Here is a 21,395-nt window from a genome sequence, read left to right on the forward strand (position 1 = left end):
CTTGGTGGGTGTCCATGCTGCTTGGATGTCCATTACCTTGTCTATGAGTGTGAGAATGTGCATGTGTCCACTGCTGCAAGCATCACTACACAAACAGTGTGGCATGTCCGACTTGTATGGCGATTCTCCAAAATCGCCATCCCATCACTCGAGAGACCACAATTTAATCCCTCTCAAACTGTAGGAAGCAAATGTGCATCTCAGTGGTATGGAGCCTGCTTGCTCTACACACATCTGCACCACACTGAGCCCTATGACAATGGGCATTCCCTTTTAAAAGATAGACACAAATGGGATTCTGGTAGCTACGATACTATGTCTACTGCTGCAGAGATGCCATTCTGTTAATTGGTGTTAGTCTTATCAGTACTGTACATGTACCATCTTGCAGGTGGAATATTTGGTTCATCACTGATGAAGTCCTTTTATCAGAAATCCCTGAATCAATTGGAAAAATGTCCTCATGAAACACTAAACTATAATCATGGAAAGTTCTGGCAGAATGTAAATAATTTAAGGAGAAAAGGTAACAATTCAATGCATAGTAGAGGCACTGGGCCATTGAAAGGCACATAAAGAAGTGTGTGTGTGTGTGTGTGTGTGTGTGTGTGTGTGTGTGTGTGTGTGTGTACTTTACAGCTCAAAAATGGATTCATCCAAAAACTAGCAAAGTTTCCATCCTTATTTATATCCCTATCAACAAATCAAGACGTCTATTATTCTGTGAGTTGTTATCTTTTCTCCTTAAGCCATGTACTCAGCTTACTGATCCCAAGCAGAGGAGCTAATTAGTGGCGAATTTAATATATCTAAAAGCTGCATCACTAAGGCCCACAGATTTTTTCTTGAAAAGTTAGCGAAGATGCTTAAAAGGATGCACAATTTTTTTTAAAGTAGAGGGTAACAGAAAAATTAAATGAGGGTGTTATTGTTGTCACTAACAGTTGCTTCTTCACAGATGAATAAAACTGTACTGATCTGGAGCTGAGATGCTATTTAATGGAATGAGAGTCATCGGAATCAAATGCTAAAACTATTTATTATACGTGGATAGCTGACCACTTAATAAGAAACAGTGGCCAAGCTGTCCACTCTGATGCCACTGGCATCTGCTCCAAATATATTTTAGCTATGAGGCCCAAAACTTCACCAAATTTCAAAATGAGTATTAAGCTAGGATGGTGGATAGGTTTTCAGTCTGGCTGAGGACTGTTCTTATGTCAACTTATGAAACATTTGCAGTTAAAATTTGTTGTACAAAAAGTCGTATTCCACTGGAGGACCATCCCACTGGAAGAGGAAACTCTGTCAATGGAAAGTGACCGATTTTTGATCTGACTGGCATCATTCCCTTCCATTGATATGGCTGACATGAGGTTTGCCACAGCTAGTTGGAAAATCTGATTGACTACTGGTTGTCGTTTACCACCTCCAACCACTCCTCTTCACATTGACATGTGATCCTTCTGTACAATAGCGAGCCAACAGCTTACAGGAAGACAGCAGACTAAAACAACACCTGCTCTACATGCCTTTTTGTCAGATGGATCATTTTTCCCATATCCCAACATGACCCACTACCTAGCAGAATACCACCTCTTTCCCTTGATTTTGGGTCTGCTCTTAGGCATCTTGGAGAGCCTGAACCATTTCTTTTATTGGATATAGTTGTTGTAGAGACTGCAGAGCATTTTGAAGGTTAATTAACTTTTAAAAAAAAATGTGAAAACTTGTTTTATTCAGTGATTACTTAATTTTTAAAACACAATTTAAAAAAAAAAAAATAACGCCAGTGTTCTGTGGAACACAGTTTGGGAAACCCTGTGATACACGAGCATAGCAGCAGTGGGCAGTGGCTGATGCAGCCTAATTGCTCTTGGAAACTCCTACAATACAACAAGACTAACACCAATTAACAGAATGGCATCTTAATACGTATGCAACAGCCATACAATCCAGAAAGCTTACAAAAAATAACTATGAATCAGTTTCTGGGAAAAGTTGTTGTCTCATGGGATGAGCAAAGGTACCCCTCCTTATATTATGGCCTGGTTTGGCCATATACTTTTACTGACAGGCAAAAAATCACAGAAGTGCCACAGTCTCATATAGCAATGTTAATGAGGTTGCTTTTCCTAATGATACTCACTTTTAAAAAATGTGACTGTCGCATATGCGCCTCCACACACTGCTCGTGGCAATCTGAAGTTTTATGCTTTCAATGTTTTTATCATACATATCACCCTGCGGTATGCACTGGTTCTCCTAAAGTATAAAAGTAAAAAAAAAAAAAAGAAATCCAAGCAAATAATGAAACACCTTTTTTTTCAATTACCATTAAATATATAAGATTATATAAGATCAGCGACTATAAAATCGTATGTAGACATACAATTGTATTTGAACATGGAGTGCAAAAAATTTGAAATTGTGCTCTAAGTCACTATGCTACTGACTCACTTGGTTTAATGCTGTGTATGCAAACTGATGAAGTAGCATCAACTACAGAATGTTGCACCTAAGATAAAATAAGTGTCTCATTATTTTCATCCTCTTTTCACCAAGCAAGTCACCACAGTCATTGTGTCAGTGAGCGACCTATGGCGGGTTCCCTTTGTTAGCCATGCTTTCCGATGAAGTCGCAGGGTGCTAGTTGGGCATTATGTGGACTCTGGAAATGGTGCATGTTTCCGGATTAGTAGTACCAATCTGGAAGTTACATGAAGGAATCCCAACTGCTACAGAGAGGATGGTGATGTAGAACTGGTCACTTGTTTATCCTCACCTCATGGGTCAAGGTGAGACTGGTGAGCCTTATCTAAACTATTTCATTAAAACCAAGATGAAGGGTATTGATCTGTGTCTGCTAGAAATTTTTCCAATAATGGTATAATAGCACCAGTTAGTGGGAATGCTTGCTACATTGCACCAGGAATGTAAAGACAATAGTATACGGTGTAGGAAGCTCCACATTGCAACCTCGAGTTATCAAAGTAAGAGTCTAAAATGGCTTGAAGATATCTTCAGTGACACATATTTGGCATCTGTTAACTTGTAGGTCAATTTCAAAATGGGAGTACTTATAAAAGCAGTGATCCATATTTTATCTCAAAATGATTAATTTATTTCATCAGCCTGATTTCATCTAAATTCAATGCCTAACCAATATTCAACTTTTTCAAGTTGTTCCATGGTGATGTAAGGAGAGTGGTTTTTAGTCTCAATGTCCTTCTGATTTTGCCCTATTTATGTGAGCCTCAATTTTTAGCTAAGCAAGAGCCAATGAACAACTGTATCAGAAGACATGTTGATGCAAGGTGCGAAGGATCTATCTTAAAAGCATTATTAAGCCTTCCAACAATCTTTAAGATGAAATGAAATTTCCCACCGAGTCAAATTCACCCACAAACAATGTAATATTTAATGTAGCTGTCTGTTTTAACAGTTACACATTGATACAATTCTCATATGAATGTTATGACAGTCTGAAGTCATCATTACTGTGAAACAACCACAAAATAAACTATGAGCAAAATGCACCAACTGTGAAGTACTGCATAGAAATTCCGTCCCATATTCCCCCCCCCCCCCCCCCCCCCATGAACCATGGACCTTGCCGTTGGTGGGGAGGCTTGCGTGCCTCAGCGATACAGATAGCCGTACCGTAGGTGCAACCACAACGGAGGGGTATCTGTTGAGAGGCCAGACAAACGTGTGGTTCCTGAAGAGGGGCAGCAGCCTTTTCAGTAGTTGCAAGGGCAACAGTCTGGATGATTGACTGATCTGGCCTTGTAACAATAACCAAAACGGCATTGCTGTGTTGGTACTGCGAACGGCTGAAAGCAAGGGGAAACTACGGCCGTAATTTTTCCCGAGGGCATGCAGCTTTACTGTATGATTAAATGATGATGGCGTCCTCTTGGGTAAAATATTCCGGAGGTAAAATAGTCCCCCATTCGGATCTATGGGCGGGGACTACTGAAGAGGATGTCGTTATCAGGAGAAAGAAAACTGCCGTTCTACGGATCGGAGCGTGGAATGTCAGATCACTTAATCGGGCAGGTAGGTTTGAAAATTTAAAAAGGGAAATGGATAGGTTAAAGTTAGATATAGTGGGAATTAGTGAAGTTCGGTGGCAGGAGGAACAAGACATCTGGTCAGGTGACTACAGGGTTATAAACACAAAATCAAAGAGGGGTAATGCAGGAGTAAATTTAATAATGAATATGAAAATAGGAATGCGGGTAAGCTACTACAAACAGCATAGTGAACGCATTATTGTTGCCAAGATATATACGAAGCCCACACCTACTACAGTAGTACAAGTTTATATGCCTACTGGCTCTGCAGATGACGAAGAAATTGAAGAAATGTATGATGAAATAAAAGAAATTATTCAGATAGTGAAGGGTGACGAAAATTCAATAGTCATGGGTGACTGGAATTCGGTAGTAGGAAAAGGGAGAGAAGGAAACGTAGTAGGTGAATATGGATTGCGGCTAAGAAATGAAAGAGGAAGCTGCCTGGTAGAATTTTGCGCAGAGCACAACATAATCATAGCTAACACTTGGTTTAAGAATCATGAAAGAAGGTTGTATACATGGAAGAACCCTGGAGATACTAAAAGGTATCAGATAGATTATATAATGGTAAGACAGAGATTTAGGAACCAGGTTTTAAATTGTAAGACATTTCCAGGGGCAGATGTGGCCTCTGACCACAATCTATTGGTTATGACCTGTAGATTAAAATTGAAGAAACTGCAAAAAGGTGGGAACTTATGGAGATGGGACCTGGATAAACTGAAAGAACCAGAGGCTGTACAGAGATTCAGGGAGAGCATAAGGGAACAATTGACAGGAATGGGGGAAAGAAATACAGAAGAAGAAGAATGGGTAGCTTTGAGGGATGAAGTACTGAAGGCAGCAGAGGATCAAGTAGGTAAAAAGATGAGGGCTAGTAGAAATCCTTGGGTAACAGAAGAAATATTGAATTTAACTGATGAAAGGAGAAAATATAAAAATGCAGTAAATGAAGCAGGCAAAATGGAATACAAACATCTCAAAAATGAGATCGACAGGAAGTGCAAAATGGCTAAGCAGGGATGGCTAGAGGACAAATGTAAGGATGTAGAGGCTTATCTCACTGGGGGTAAGATAGATACTGCCTACAGGAAAATTAGAGAGACCTTTGGAGATAAGAGAACCACTTGTATGAACATCAAGAGCTCAGATGGAAACCCAGTTCTAAGCAAAGAAGGGAAAGCAGAAAGGTGGAAGGAGTATATAGAGGGTCTATACAAGGGCGATGTACTTGAGGACAATATTATGGAAATGGAAGAGGATGTAGATGAAGATGCAATGGGAGATACGATACTGCGTGAAGAGTTTGACAGAGCACTGAAAGACCTGAGTCGAAACAAGGCCCCAGGAGTAGACAACATTCCATTGGAACTACTGACGGCCTTGGGAGAGCCAGTCCTGACAATACTCCACCATTTGGTGAGCAAGATGTATGAAACAGGCGAAATACCCTCAGACTTCAAGAAGAATATAATAATTTCAATCCCAAAGAAAGCGTTGTTGACAGATGTGAAAATTACCGAACAATCAGTTTAATAAGCCACAGCTGCAAAATACTAACACGAATTCTTTACAGACGAATGGAAAAACTAGTAGAAACCGATCTCGGAGAAGATCAGTTTGGATTCCGTAGAAATACTGGAACATGTGAGGTAATACTGACCTTACGACTTATCTTAGAAGAAAGATTAAGGAAAGGCAACCCTACGTTTCTAGCATTTGTAGAGTTAGAGAAAGCTTTTGACAATGTTGACTGGAATACTCACTTTCAAATTCTAAAGGTGGCAGGGGTAAAACACAGGGAGCAAAAGGCTATTTACAATTTGTACAGAAACCAGATGGCAGTTATATGAGTCGAGGGACATGAAAGGGAAGCAGTGGTTGGGAAGGGAGTAAGACAGGGTTGTAGCCTCTCCCCGATGTTATTCAATCTGTATATTGAGCAAGCAGTAAAGGAAACAAAAGAAAAATTCGGAGTAGGTATTAAAATCCATGGAGAAGTAATAAAAACTTTGAGGTTCGCCGATGACATTGTAATTCTGTCAGAGACAGCAAAGGACTTGGAAGAGCAGTTGAATGGAATGGATAGCGTCTTGAAAGGAGGATATAAGATGAACATCAACAAAAGCAAAACGAGGATAATGGAATGTAGTCGAATTAAGTTGGGTGATGCTGAGGGAATTAGATTAGGAAATGAGACTCTTAAAGTAGTAAAGGAGTTTTGCTATTTGGGAACCAAAATAACTGATGATGGTCGAAGTAGAGAGGATATAAAATGTAGACTGGCAATGGCAAGGAAAGCGTTTCTGAAGAAGAGAAATTTGTTAAAATCGTGTATAGATTTAAGTGTCAGGAAGTCATTTCTGAAAGTATTTGTATGGAGTGTAGCCATGTATGGAAGTGAAACATGGACGATAAATAGTTTGGACAAGAAGAGAAAAGAAGCTTCCGAAACGTGGTGCTACAGAAGAATGCTGAAGATTAGATGGGTAGATCACATAACTAATGAGGAAGTATTGAATAGGATTGGGGAGAAGAGAAGTTTGTTGCACAACTTGACCAGAAGAAGGGATCGGTTGGTAGGACATGTTCTGAGGCATCAAGGGATCACCAATTTAGTATTGGAGGGCAGCGTGGAGGGTAAAAATCGTAGAGGGAGACCAAGAGATGAATACACTAAGCAGATTCAGAAGGATGTAGGCTGCAGTAGGTACTGGGAGATGATGAAACTTGCACAGGATAGAGTAGTATGGAGAGCTGCATCAAACCAGTCTCAGGACTGAAGACCACAACAACAACAACAACAACAACAACATTCCCCTATAGTAATATCTTCTTGTTATTTTGGTTCCTCTTTGTCTTAAGTTGTCTGAAAACTTAAAACCTCATTCACCAGGCACTTTTGGCTTTTGTTGACAAGATACAGGTAGTTATATTGTAGTCATTACAAGTAGACAATACTTTTCAATCCTTTCATTTCCATGGAATGAATGACAGTTTTGCTTAAGAATGGCATATTTGAGACATTACTGTCAGCACTTTTTTCCCTTGTTTCACATTCTCATCACATCTGCTTCTCCTTTCATGTTATCAGAAGCTGGGATAGAAATTGCACTGCACTCATTCACTTGTTTAATTTTCTTCACGGCTTTTGAATCCTATTTTTGGGTCATAATGGAAGGTTTCCTTGTATGTCTTCCTTTTCTGATTTGAAACTGTATGTTATTTGCATCATATGGAATTTCCTTGTGGATGTTCACTTTTGTGTAATTTGTGTTATGCTATCTTTGCATTTGTCTTATTATGTGCTAGAGGTGTTGCAACAAAAACATTCATAAGAAAAAGTGTATTCAAGTAAATAATATTAAAATGAATGTTTTCTATTCATAATGTTATCAGCATCTGGCGATTAAAAAAAAAGCAAATCTTTTCCAGTGAATGAGTTTTTTTAGTTAGCAGTTCACTTAAGGTAGAAAAATAAAAATAGCTGCAATAGCCAGTGAAGCGGAGAGCAGACATGAAATTCAAAAGGAAGAGGATGGATCATATTGCAGAAGTCAAGTAATGGAATGAGTTAGTCATTTTAGCTGCTCTCACTAGAACAGAAGCGACCAGACACATTTCATGGAAGTAGTCTTTATATGTAGGATGTATCAAAATGAGTAGCAGAGGAGCAATTAGAAGTTTCCACACAAGGGCAGGAACAGGTAAATGGTAGCATCTAAAACACACATCAAAGACAGCAAATAATAGTGTGAACCAGAGTTCTTTCATTCTGTGCCTCTGAAAGAGGGTAAACTATGGAAGCAGAAAAACGAACAGGATTCAAAACAAAAGGACAACAACAGAAGAGCAAAAGTTAACTACTATCTCTCTCTCTCTCTCTCTCTCTCTCTCTCTCTCTCTCTCTCTCTTAGTCTGCAATCCTGAGACATTTACATGCTCCCACATTATTTCTTTATCATTTCCTTTCCTTTCCTCCTCTCCTAAATGAGCTTCACAAAATGGCACTGTTGGTTTCAAAGGCTCAGTATTTTACTGTCTTCTTATGCAATCCTTGTACTGCTGCTCTTACAATAAATGAACCTCAGTATCTTTTTGTCTAATGAAATGTTCTTGTACTTTTGTCCACACGATTTCACAAAATGTGTATGGCATCTTGAAAAGTCTGTCTTTTCTCATCTCTTAGCAAAAGACCAGTATGACCCCCTAACACTAATATGTCAAACAATAAAAGGAAAGTGCTATTACAGAATGTTGTAATCAGAGAAAGAAATGTGAGTAAAGGAAACAGGAAATCTGCAAACATTTCATTTCAAGAATGAGATTTTCACTCTGCAGCGGAGTGTGCGCTGATATGAAACTTCCTAGCAGATTAAAACTGTGTGCAGGACCGAGACTCGAACATGCGACCTTTGCCTTTTGCGGGCAAGTGTTCTACCATCTGAGCTACCCATGCATGACTCAGGCCCCGTCCTCACAGTTCTGCTAGTACCTCATCTCCTACCTTCCAAACTTCACAGAAGCTCTCCTGCAAACCTTGCAGAACTAGCACACCTGTGAGAAAGGATATTGCGAAGACATGGTTTAGCCACAGCCTGGGGGAAGGTAGGAGACGAGGTACTGGCAGAACTAAAGCTATGAGGACAAGGTGTGAGCCGTGCATGGGTAGCTCAGATGGTAGAGCACTTGCCCATGAAAGGCAAAGGTCCCGTGTTCGAGTCTCGGTCTAGCACACTGTTTTAATCTGCCAGGAAGTTTTATTTCATTTCGGATCAAACAGTCCTCGGGTGTATTGCCCACCTACAGTATTGAACAGACACAATATTTCAGCGATCAGACATGTCGCCACTATCAAGTGTGCTGACGAACTGAGCTCCTGAGCATCGCCGTGTGTGCTGACATGCATCGTCAATTGCAGACTGTGGGGTTTTATCTTTCTCTGAGGACAACATACATTGCAGCAAAAATGCATTAAATGGATTGTTATGCAAAAAACTATAATTTTTTTTTTGGAAAAGCTGTGTTTCATGGCCAGATTAAAGAATGTAAATACAATATAAATGTTTATAGATTTCTTGTACAAAATACACATGTTAAAATGATAGTTTGCAAATGTTTCACTGTTCTAGTTTCAGCTAGATGGTCTTCAAAACAAACAAAACCTTTTGTAGTACAAAAACACCTGAGCTTTCCAATGAAAATGGAGACAATATTTATTAATAGTAGAGCAAAGTACACGCAAATTTGATGTACAATTTTTTGGATAGCATGTTTACATACCAATAACTTTCAGAATATTAACACATAAATGCTGAAGTTTACTAGAACTGATAACAAGTGTAACTTTTCTGCATAACTTCTGAAGGGCAATTAATATTATTTATTTATTTATTTCTCTGTCTTTATCCATCGAAGGATCATCCCCAAATGATGCAGTAATTGTCATTATAACATAACATGAATCAATAAGTCAAAACTTAACAATGGAAACTCCAGGTAGGAAAATCAACAATGTAGGAAATGACAGATTTCTACTTACCGTAAAGAAGACACCTTACATAGCAGACATGCACAATTAAAAGACATTTCCATAAAGCTTTCAGTCACAGCCTTTGTAAGTGAGGCTGTGGCCGAAAGCTTTATGTAGCATCTTTTAATTGTGCCTGTCTGCAACTTAACACATCTTCTTTATAGGAAGTAGCAGTCTGTCTTTTCCTACATTGTTGATACTCTTAGCTCAAAATATAGATATACACCGAAACATAAGTATGCTTCATAAGGACAGGGCAGCTGTTTTGCTGTGGCCTTGATAAAGTAACCATTTTGGCACTTGTCTGAAGTGATTATAGAAAACCTACCTCACGATGGCCAGCATAGCTGGCCTGCACATATTCTACAAGGAACACTAGTGCAAAATTGTACTGCTATTGGAGATGGTCAGGTAGGGCTCACTAGTTCACTTGGTGTGGAGTGACCTATAGTTTATTTATTTATTTGCATTTTCAACAACTTGCTCTGATATGGAAAGTGCCAGTAGTGAGCACAGGGAAAAGGTCAACTCAAGTTTATCGACTCTTGGCCATTCTCCTCTACAATGTCAGAAAGTCTCAAAATTGGAGTCACAAGAGTATATAAAGTGAAACATTTTGTCAATTATGAAGTGAAATTTTTAGACAGATTATAGTCTCTATAGGGTTTAGGCCCAATAAATTTCTAAAGCTTCCGCTAGAAATTAAAATTGTGAAGAAGGCACAAACTACATATACTTTCATTTACTGACATCTTTCATTTAGCAGACATGAGCATTTTCATAAATTACTAGCCAAGGGCCGCATGTTAAATATATCTAACTGTGTGTAGTGCTGCCATTGTACATAAAACATGTAATTACAGACCAATATCATTATCACTTTGCTGCAGAATTCTCGAACACATTCTTAGTTCAAACATAATAAACTTCCTTGAGACAGAAAAGCTTCTGTCAACAAATCACCATGGATTTAGAAAGCATTATTTGTGTGGAACTCAGCTTGTCCTTTTCTTGCATGATATCCTGTGAACCATGGGTGAAGGGCAACAGGCAGGTTCCACACTCCCAAATTTCCGGAAAACATTTGAAACAGTGCGCCACTGGAAACTTTTGACAAAAGAACATGTTTATGGACTAGGTTCTCAGATAAGTGACTGGCTCCATGACTTCTTAAGTAATCGAATTGAGTATGTTGTCCTCAACAGTGAGTGTTGATCAGAGACAATGGTACCATCAGGAGAAAGGGAAGTGTGATAGGACTGCTATTATACTCTCTTTATAGGTATAAATGATTAGACAGAAAGGGTGAGCAGCAATCTACAGCTGTGTGCTGATGATGGGAAGCTCTAGTATTGAGCGACTGTAGGATTATGCAAGATGACTTAAACAAAATGACTGCTAACTTTAAATGCAGAAGACCGTTATTGTGACCCATTCTTGAGTACTGCTCAAATGTTTGTGATCCCAACCAGGTTGGATGGAAGGAAGACTATGAAGCAATTAAGAAGCACACTTCCAGGTTTGTTACTGGCTAGGTTTGAGCAGCACGAAAGTGCTACAGAGATGCTTCATGAACTCCAATGGGAACCCCTGGAGGGAGGACAATATTCTTTTCATGAGGCACTACTGATGAAATTTAGAGAACCAGTATTGAGGCAGACTGCACAATGATTATACAGCTACCAGTGTACATTTCACATAAGGACCACACAGATGAGATGAGAGAAATTAAGGCTCATATGGAGGATTATACATAAACGCTTTTCCCCTCACTCTATTTGCAAGTGAAACAGGAAAGGAAATGACTAGCAGTGCTATGTGGTACCCTCCTCCACGTACTGTGTGGTGGCTTGTGGGGTATGTATATAGAATATTTCTTTTATTGTCCTTCTGTTGTTCCAGCTCTGTTGGGCCTGATTACAAAGCCTGCATCATCAGCAAAGAGAACTATTTCTGCTTTATCAGTATAAATTGGAAAGTCATTTATGTACAGCAAGAACATTAGCAATACTTTTAGATTCATCATGTGTGCTGCGTGATATAGCCAACATGGTCATTTGATTCCTATCAGTTAAATATGAAATGAATGCCTCACTCATTGTACCTTGAAAGCCACAGGGTCATTCCATATCAGTTCAACCAGGGGCTCCAGCTCATAGTCTAAGATTTGACTGAAATTCAGTACACTAATTCCATCATGTGTGGAACACTCGTGTACAAAGTATTAGTTTCCCCTACCAATTAGTTTCAGAATTATGACTTGTGAAATAAGGTGGTGTGACCCGGAAATTGCAACCCGCATCTGGCAATCTATCTTCAGACCCAACTTCAGGTCTTAATAACTTTGGAACTATTCCACACAGTCCACTGAAATTTTTACAATCCAGTAACATCCATTTAGAGAACACACTCCATGAATCAAAACACCAACAACATATTTCTGATGGAAAACAAAAAATTCCAAATTATGATTTAAAAAAATGTAATATGTTAAAAGGTACATATTGTAGGTGCCCTCTATGCTAAATATAATTCACCCAAAAAGGATATAAATTTTTTTTGTGGTAAGCTTAATGTGGCCTAAACACACTTGGAACTCATCATGCCCATATCAGTCACAAAAACTGAGTTACATGCACACGAAAATATAAAAATTTGAAAAATTACCTGAAAAACATGGATTTTCGAAGTGTGATAGCACAAATCGGACAAGTGGCATCCAAGCCAAATTTCACACACTGCATAATTAGACCATAATGATATATATCTCAAAATTTCAGCATGTTATTGCAAGACATTTGTGTAGAATGGAAGTTGACAGATGTATTTGGTGATGTGGTCATTGTTACACAACACAATTTTGTAAAAACATATCGTAAACTGTTCTGCCTCTTCTTATCCTCTCCCACAACTGTTTAATCTCTAAGCAACAACATATAGACAGATTAACACACCCTATAATTAATGTTTACTGCACCTTAACTGCTAAAAACCAGTCAATTGCGCTTCGAACAGTTCTCCCACACTTTAGCTACTGTACTCTGTACATTGAGTGGCAAATTGTACTGTCTTCCCGACACTGTGGTAGGAACTGGAACTGTCATAAGAATATGTTCAAAAGGAATCCAACACCTGTCTGTCAAACATGGCCAATGAAATGATCTTGCTGATCCTGATGGTGCCATGAAGTTCACAAATACATCGCCTTCTGCTTCACAGCACTCTGCAACACATCCTAAGTACCACTTGTCATCATAAACAGCAATAACATAGCAACCTGGTTGTATGTTGCTGCTTTTGCTTCTGAATCCTGAGTCAGACACACTATGAAGACATATGTGCATGAACCTATAGTTATAACTGGACAGTCTGCTCATCTGCACATTGTCAGAGTCCGCTGGATGGGTCCTTGTGCCTGCAATAGTTTTTACGTGTTCTAGTCTGCTTTTTAGCAACTCTTCGACTGATTTCACCTCATCTTCCGAAACATAGAGTAATTGTATGCCAGAGATATTTTTCTGTACCCAGGTAAATAATTGAAGAGGTGTTAGAATGTGACCTTCTTTAGGGTGCTGCAGACTAGCTTGTGATGCCATGCACTTAATGGCAGCTCCAATACCATCACATACATTTTTACCATGACTTGTTGCGAAAAAAATTCCATTCTGTGTGAATCTGAAAATCATGGTAATGCATGCATAAATTTTTGAGATTTTTACAGTTTTTGTACTGTCTGGCTGCCCCATCACTGAAGTATTTCGCAAAATGTATGTGAGGCAGCTTGTTTTTCACATATGCCATGACAGTGCGAATGTGGGCATGAACTGCAATGGCATCATGAATTAAACAGTAACTAAAAACGCATAGGTTCATGACAGACACATCACCTGATTCACCTCTATAGTAAATTGCAAATGGCTGGAGAGTTGCTTGTCTGTTGTCCCAATGATATCCTTGGATGGCATCTTGAACTACAAATGCATAATTTTCAGAAAAGTCTAGTATTACTATATTTCATCTTGTTTCAAATTATCCTTACAAAACTGGAGATAAGCCGACTGTGCTGTTGTTGTGTGTGGTCAGTTTGTCCGTTTTCTGACAACACATTTCAACAAAATCTTCCACTGTACTTTGCTTTGCTTCAAGACTTGTGTGATCCATGTGTGTCCATTGTTTATAAGAAACAAGTTCATCGTCATCCATAAGGAGTTCGCCATACAGTTTGTTATTCATGTGTTCTGCTAGATTTTCCATACCAGGACACTTTTCACACCTGTGTATCTTGCACTGGTAGGAACTGATGTCACACACTAGTAGCTTCATTGCATCTTTATAATCCAGACCAGAATCCTTTAGAGCAGCAAACATCAGCTTAGCATTTTGATGGGTCTCACATACACAAACATTGTGTGTGCACCTTGCAGCTACAGGCACAACCCATTTTGGCCGAAGATTGAAAAAAGATGATAAACCTACTTTGGTATTGGGATACTTTCCCTTGAATTCTACATATAGTTCTGATATGTTGTATAGCAACAGTCTCTTTTGCATCCGTACACGTACATTTCCCATTTTTACTGTTACATAGTCTTTTTTTCCAGGCATTATTCAGCTGTAGTCATTATTTTCATAAAACTCCGACACCAGCACCTTTATCTCTGAACTTAATTGCTTACCCTGAGCCTGCTGAAGTTGTAGAAGCACTCCTTGGGTTGCTTTTATTTTCCTAGCTTGCTTTACCATATATGTAGAAACACTGAATTCCATTGCAGTGTAGTCAATAGACCAGCTGGAAGGTGCAAGGGTAAGAATAGGTACTTTTTTCTGGAATGTGGATATGGCACATTTTTCTTTCAAATCATGTACAATTTTGTCCAAATCAGAGCATTTCTGGCATGATTTCTGGTCCTTTGGAGCAGATAGTTCTTCCTCTTCCACCATTAGTGTGTCAGCTATTTTGTGTTTTAATTCCATTTGAGCTTCTTGTAGTTTTCTTCTACTGTAGCTGGGCCTGTCTCTCTTCCCAACTTTGTGTGTCTTCATGGGAGACAAACCAAGAGCAGCCACTGAAGTATTTAATTGCTCATCCACTGAGGTTGTAGGTGGCTGATACTCTTCATCACTGTCACGTAAATTATCAGAATATTTTTCATTTTTTAGCAGTGTAACACACCTGGAACATAACTTTTGTCCTGGTTTCATGTTAAGTCCCGTGCACTGATTCAATTTCAATACTGATTTTATATCACTTTCTCTGAGGCTACACTTCACTGTCTTCTTATGATTCCGAAGTTGATCAAAACAACTTCTTTGTAAGAAAGAATACTTATCCAGAAACACTTTCATATGATGATAACAAACACTAAAGTTTCCTGGAACTGTACTTCTTGTGCCCACAGGGTGTATCCTGGATCTCCATAGCAACAAATCTTGGTCCAATTCATCCAGATCACACAGTACAAAGCGAATGTCACATTTTGTTCCATGTGTTGTTTTATGACATTCAGATGCTTGTGCTCCACCAATACTGCAACTTGTTTGAACAAAAGCACCACTAGTACACACTTCTGCCTGCATACTGACTTTCCACAACAGTACTGACCAGTCTGAACTAGAATTTAAAAACATGAGTAACCTGTAATTGTTGCTTGTTTCCTTTGTTGTTCCTGCCTAACAATGATTCATTCTATCCCTGAAAACTACCATTGTTAAAATTTCTGTTGCCTAATGGTTCCCAACAATTGCTGCAGCTTTATCTGAAACAAGCTGTCTGCATCATCACAATTACTTGCTAAATTGTGTTAAAAGAAATGTAACCAAATACATCTCTTTCAATTTTTATTGTACACAAATGCCTTGCAATAACAAGTTGAAATTTTGCCACATATTATATTATGGTCTAGTTATGCAGTGTTTGAAATTTGGCTTGGATATCACTTGTCCCTTTTGTGCTACCACACTTAGGTGATTTTTCAAATTTTTGTATTTTTGTGTGCATGTAACACTGTTTGTGTGACTGATATTGGCAAGATGAGCTCTGTGTTTAGGCCACATTAAGCTTACCACAAAAAAATTATACCCTTTTTGAGTGAATTATATTTGGCATAGAGGGCACCTACAATATGTACCTTTTAACGTATTACATTTTTAATCACATTTTGGAATTTTTTACTTTTCCTCAGAAATATGTTGTTGGTGTTTTGATTAATAGAGTGTGTTCTCTAAGTGGATGTTACTAGGTTGTAAAAATTTCACTGGACTGTGTGGAATAATTCCAAAGTTATTAAAACCTGAAGTTGGGTCTGAAGATAGATTGCCAGATGCGGGTTGCAATTTCCGGGTCACACCACCTTATTTCACAAGTCATAATTCTGAAACTAATTGGTAGGGGAAACTAATACTTTGTACACGAGGGGGAAGTTAAAATTTTGTACATGAGTGTTCCACACTTGGTATCATTGGTGTGCAAAATTTCAGTCAAATCTGAGACTATCAGCTGGAACATTTTCTCAAATTGGTTGAATTTACACGGAATGGCCCCATATACCTTCAGGCTCCTCCAACATAATGTTGTGCAACAAAATGGCTTAGACAGACCACAAAAAGAGGTGAAATCTTTTCATATTGTCGTGCATGATCAGTGAAATAGTAGATGGCATGTTCAGCAGAGGAGGCCTTATGCAATCCAAAATGTGACAGAGTCAGAATCTTAAATTTTGGGATGTAGACGTACTCATTCATTGTTACATACATCACCTTTTCAAATATTTTATAGATGGTAGTCAATAGCAAAATGTCTTGATAGTTATTAATATCTGTCTTACTTCATTTGAAGGAAAATAAGCATACTTTAGTTTGCCTGTATAGGTACCTTGTGAAAGTGATGAATTAAACATATGACCAAGTATAGTAGCTAAATCAGAAGAATATAATTTTTAATATTCTTCTGGGAATGATAAATTTTGTTAAATATTTTCCTGAATTCCCTGGAAGAAGTTATGAGTGATCTTGAACTGACTGAATGCATGGGGTACATGTATTGGATTGACCTTTCTTTTCTGAGTTGACTATACGAACTTTCCCAGTTTGCTTAGAAAGTGACTGTTAGCAGGAGTGGCCATACCTGTGGCAGGGGGGTGGGGGTGGGGTTGAGAGCGGTGGCCCATCCATAGTTCTCGAGTAAAGAAAAACCTGTAGTGAAGATGGCTGCATTCCTTTCAAGAAAATGATTTGAAAATCTGCATTATACAGGTTTTCAACATGGTCAGAGATGACAGTTTTTATGGCTACCTACAAGTCACCATTCATCTTCCAAAATATTAAAATACAGTATACCTACAAGTCTAGCCTCTCCCCTTCCTCATAAGCTATAAAATGGGCGCTCTTGATTGTTAGACTTGTTTTAAGTTTAGGGTCATGGGCCATTTAATCATATCTTTAAATACAAGATCATCTTGTTCCCTGATGGGAGTTTCCTGTTTTCCTTTTAACTACACTTCATATTGTTTTTATTTTATTTTCAGAATTGTAAATCTCTGATATGACATGTTAATACTTTTTTTTATAGCACTTTTCAATAAAGATAAATATCTTATACAATTTGAAAGCAATTTGACTTCTGTGCTTATTATGACTATTTTGTACAGTTTTGACTTTCTGCTTCATGATAATGACTTTGCTACTCAAGGTTTCTACTACTTGTGCTATAATTCAGTTTCTATGGCAGAGATAAATTTAATTAGAAATGCATTAAATTTAGAATCCATTGCCACATATACTTCATTCGAGGTGATCCTTTGCGAGTTTCTTCTAAAGACGGACAGTAGTTTATAGCATTTTATAAGAGGCCTTAGATCGCCACTATATTTGTTATAGTCAGCAATCAGAAATTATTGTATACGATTGCACTGTGTACCGATGATGTTATACGTTAACATTAGGATTGTTGAATACCTTCTAAATTCCAAGTTTATATCTGATGCTACAGATTCCCAGGCTGTATTTTCGGTAGCAAATAACCTCAACGTCTGGCAAATTGGATGTCGTTTCCAGTTGTCTTTCCACCACGCCCATATAACACATGCTGTTGCTATAGGTAGCAGTACTGAAGCAATTACAAAAATGTTCCACAAGTATCCTCCTTCAAAGAACAACAAATGCAGGTCTTCAGTGATAAACAGACATAAACCCACCACATAACCTAAAAAAAATAGAAACATTTACTCAATGTCAAGTGAGATTTGGCAGTTGCAAATTGACAAATACCGCATACCTAACGGTAAAAGTGAGTGGGAGAGTATAGTTATAGATGAACGTCGAATATGGTATAAAACAAAATTTTCAAACTCGCTACCGAGCCAGCTACTGAAAAGCTCTTCGACAGTTAGTCCTGCATAAACGAACGCACTCGTTGGATAAATAAAACAGATGGACACAGCAATATAGAAGAGCGTGAACAAATGAAGTGCCATAACAATAAACTATATACAATTATATACAAAACATACATCAGAGATGTTATGCTACGTTGAACGAAAACATAAATATCTACTCTGTTTGTAGTCGTACTGGCACAAGATCTCTGAAGAGCATATTGTATTCATCTGAATATGTTTACATTTTATCTTTGGTACTGAAGACTATGGGGACATGTACTTTCTTGCTCCCGTAGTTTTACGTGTACTATCAATATTCTTTGTAACGTATGGAACAGAACAAACAATGTGCAGTTTGCGTCAGTCTAGTAATGACTAATGGGTATTGATTTTTAGTTTTTTGTAATGTATATGTAGAAGGGGAAGATGCAAAACTAGCGTGTAGATGTCTACTTTGTCTCTGATTATCTTTGACAAGTTTGTATTTGAGAATCAGTGTATATATGATCAAGATGGCGGTAAGGTTCGGTTTGATGATATGGTGGGTGGCACACAGTGACTAAATTAATGTTGTTTGGAGTAAAAAATGTGTAAAATGTATACGTTTGTGTTATCCGCAAGAAATAATTACACACTGAAATTTATAACAGCGGATTTACTGCCTTAATTTGATCTTACCGCTTTTGTCATGTTACGGGATGTTTAAGAAGATACTCGTATGGCAAATGCTAGGCCTTTAGCGTCAGATATGAATGATCCAGAGCTACAGGCTCATGAGTACGTACGTCGGAAAGACTGGTTTAATGCTAAGGAACTTTTTGATCAACTTTTGCTTTCAGCACTGAACAAAGGCACTCCAAAAGAAAAAGTTGTATCGTTTCTTCTAGCACGCTCCGAATGTTGTGTGGAACTCGGGTTGCATGAATTAACTGTTTCAGACTGCCGACATATAATCAAACTCACGTCTGATACCGATACTGTAAATCACAATGGAGCAAGAGCGAGACGTCGCTTGGTACATGCATTGTTTTCCTTGCATAAATTTTCTGAAGCCGAAACAGCAGCAAGAGAATGGGTAGATTCAAGTACTGGAGGACCAAGCCTTCAAGAAGCAGCGAAAGTCTTGGAACGCATTCGGATTGTGCTTCAGATGGTGAAGGGCCAGAAAACAAATAATCACAAACATGTACCGCCTCAACAAAGATTGGAACCAGAGTCCTGTGTAGAAACAAAAATTGAAAATTGGCCTGGTTTGGATGTGGTTGATCGACAACGAAGAAGCAGGAAACATCCCGTAGAACTTTTAGCTGAATCGAGTGAACAGCATCCTGTTGTACAAGATGGTTTGGTACCTGCATTTACTTTGGAACCTTTAAGGGGAAAGCAAACAGTGGAAGTTTTGCCTACAGAATGTGCCAGATCGTCAACTCAGTCTCAACAAATTAATAAAGGTATGTATAGATTTATGTTTTTATTATGAGCAGAAAATATATTTCTCTTGATTTAATCTTGTTCTCTTGACTGAATCCTTTTTACAGGTAACAAATCCTATTTGCATTAGAGATTATTGTTCAAATGTAACTGATTTAATACCCATTTTTAAAGGGAGTTGAGGTAGTCTCATAGGCTTAAAAATAGTGCTTGCATGGCAAATGAAGGCTGTTAGCAGCATCACAGGACTTTTAACTCTGTGAATCGTATGGAGATCATTTCAAACAACTAAATATAATGATAGTACCTAGCCTGTATATCTACTTCTTTGTTAAAGAAAACCTAAGTAAATTTGACCAAAGGTGGGTAATTCATGACCACAACAAAAGAAATGGACATACAATTTTCCATACACTGGGCTGCCAAAGAACCATAAAAGCTACAAATGTCATAGCTCTCTCTACTTCAGCAAATTACCTGAAAATGCCTACCAGTGCAAGTAAATAAATTTGAAACTAGTGTTGTGAAATGACGTAAAGTTAAAGAATTTTATTATGTTGCTCAGGAGTCATTTGAGTGTGTGGCAAATGAGCTACATTTAGTATTAGAATGAACACTAAACAAGCAACAGACTTTATTAACACACATAAACATATATATTTCAAGCTTTGTAACTATTTTATTAACAACCAATGTTGATTATCAATTTACCTGTTTAATTCTTGGTTCCATTGGTCGTTCATTTGGTTATGTAGTGCAGTTAATTTTTAATTGCCCTATTATGGAATTATGTATTGTTATTGTGATTTACTTAGTTATATGGCGCATAACATTGTGTTTTTTGTTATACTTAGTTTTTTGGAAGATTTTTAGGCCCTGAAAGTGCTGAGGACTGAGGCAGCTGGTACCCTACTTTTCAGTCAGAATCTTAGAAAAAGGAGCATATTCACCCTTTTTGTACTCCAATAGGAACATTTGTCTGCTCGTTTTCTTCTTTTCGCTGCTACAGTAGGACGTGTCACTTATATGAGAAAAACTTTAAGTTTAGATAGTTTACGCATGTGAAATCAGAATAATGAAAACTAGTTTTACACCTCTGACTGGATTTTATGTGAACAAACGTTTTTTGTGTGCTTTAGTCATGCACCATGGGGTTCCCAAAATACTTTTCATGATAAGGAGACATTTTACAGAATATTTCTCCATGTGCATCATATGTTTTCAATGTATACTGCATTTTATGTTCATATTTTATGTGTATGAGGAGGGTAACATCGAACCTCTGTATCTCAGAAATGGATAAAGATATCAAGAAAATTTTCAAGACTGTTAGAGGTTGTGATCTTAAGAACATATTGTGAAAATTGCAGCCATGCAAAAATAACCAACCAATTGGCTCCATTTGCATAAACTGGAAGAAAAGTGTAATATTATAATTTTGGCCTTGTGCTGTAGGATGGTTAGAGTAAGACTATCCTTCTGTTGGGTATAAAAATGTTCCTTACCTCAAGGTCTGTCCAAAAAGCTTGAACCTTCCGTCCTATCACCAATAGAACCCAAGGTTTGAAGCTTGAAAAACTGTTCACTTTTATATGCGACTTTTTGGAACATATTGGTAGCATATGATGTCACATGCATACCGATTTTGACCGGAAAGTTTCATTGTCATATGAAGATTGTTTAGGCCTACTGAAAGAATGGCAAGGGTGAAAACATATAACTTTAAAGTTTTAGGATTGTGCTTTCAATTTGCTTACGTATTTAGGGCTGAGAGGAACATTTGATATCTGTTGTCAAGTTTGACCAGTGATGTAATGTTAATGGCTGCTGTGACATCACCTTTTGGTGCATATTTTTATATTCTGGTTATTAGTTGACTAAGCCCAGAAATACGAAGCCAAAAAATCTGTTGTGATAAGGTTTCTGATCTGTAGCTTAGCCAAAGATCTAGATTGAATTGGAAGGTGACAGTTT

The 21,395-nt window shown here is 38.0% G+C and overlaps 2 protein-coding genes across 3 annotated transcripts in view; one reads left to right on the plus strand and one right to left on the minus strand.

The window, feature by feature from the left end:
• Positions 1–18,116, minus strand: part of LOC124788149 (E3 ubiquitin-protein ligase TM129) — a 56,201-nt gene extending 38,085 nt beyond the window's left edge. Inside the window, exons 1-2 of one of the 2 annotated variants that reach the window (XM_047255297.1) lie at positions 17,888–18,116; positions 17,569–17,755 (exon numbers count right to left, since the gene is read on the minus strand). In XM_047255297.1, coding sequence (XP_047111253.1) covers positions 17,569–17,755; positions 17,888–18,086 — 386 coding nt within the window. In that variant the 5' untranslated portion in view covers positions 18,087–18,116. Of the gene's footprint in view, positions 1–17,568; positions 17,816–17,887 lie in introns of both variants that reach the window. The other variant, XM_047255296.1, reaches the window with a different exon arrangement.
• A 434-nt stretch (positions 18,117–18,550) lies between these two features.
• The window catches only part of LOC124789405 (probable helicase with zinc finger domain), a 150,668-nt gene continuing 147,823 nt past the window's right edge, over positions 18,551–21,395 (plus strand). Inside the window, exon 1 of the mRNA XM_047256748.1 lies at positions 18,551–19,441. Within this exon, the coding sequence (XP_047112704.1) occupies positions 18,709–19,441 (733 nt within the window). The 5' untranslated portion in view covers positions 18,551–18,708. The remainder of the gene's footprint in view (positions 19,442–21,395) is intronic.

This window comes from Schistocerca piceifrons, chromosome 3, assembly GCF_021461385.2.
Source record: "Schistocerca piceifrons isolate TAMUIC-IGC-003096 chromosome 3, iqSchPice1.1, whole genome shotgun sequence".
In the NCBI taxonomy this organism is placed as follows: domain Eukaryota; kingdom Metazoa; phylum Arthropoda; class Insecta; order Orthoptera; family Acrididae; genus Schistocerca; species Schistocerca piceifrons.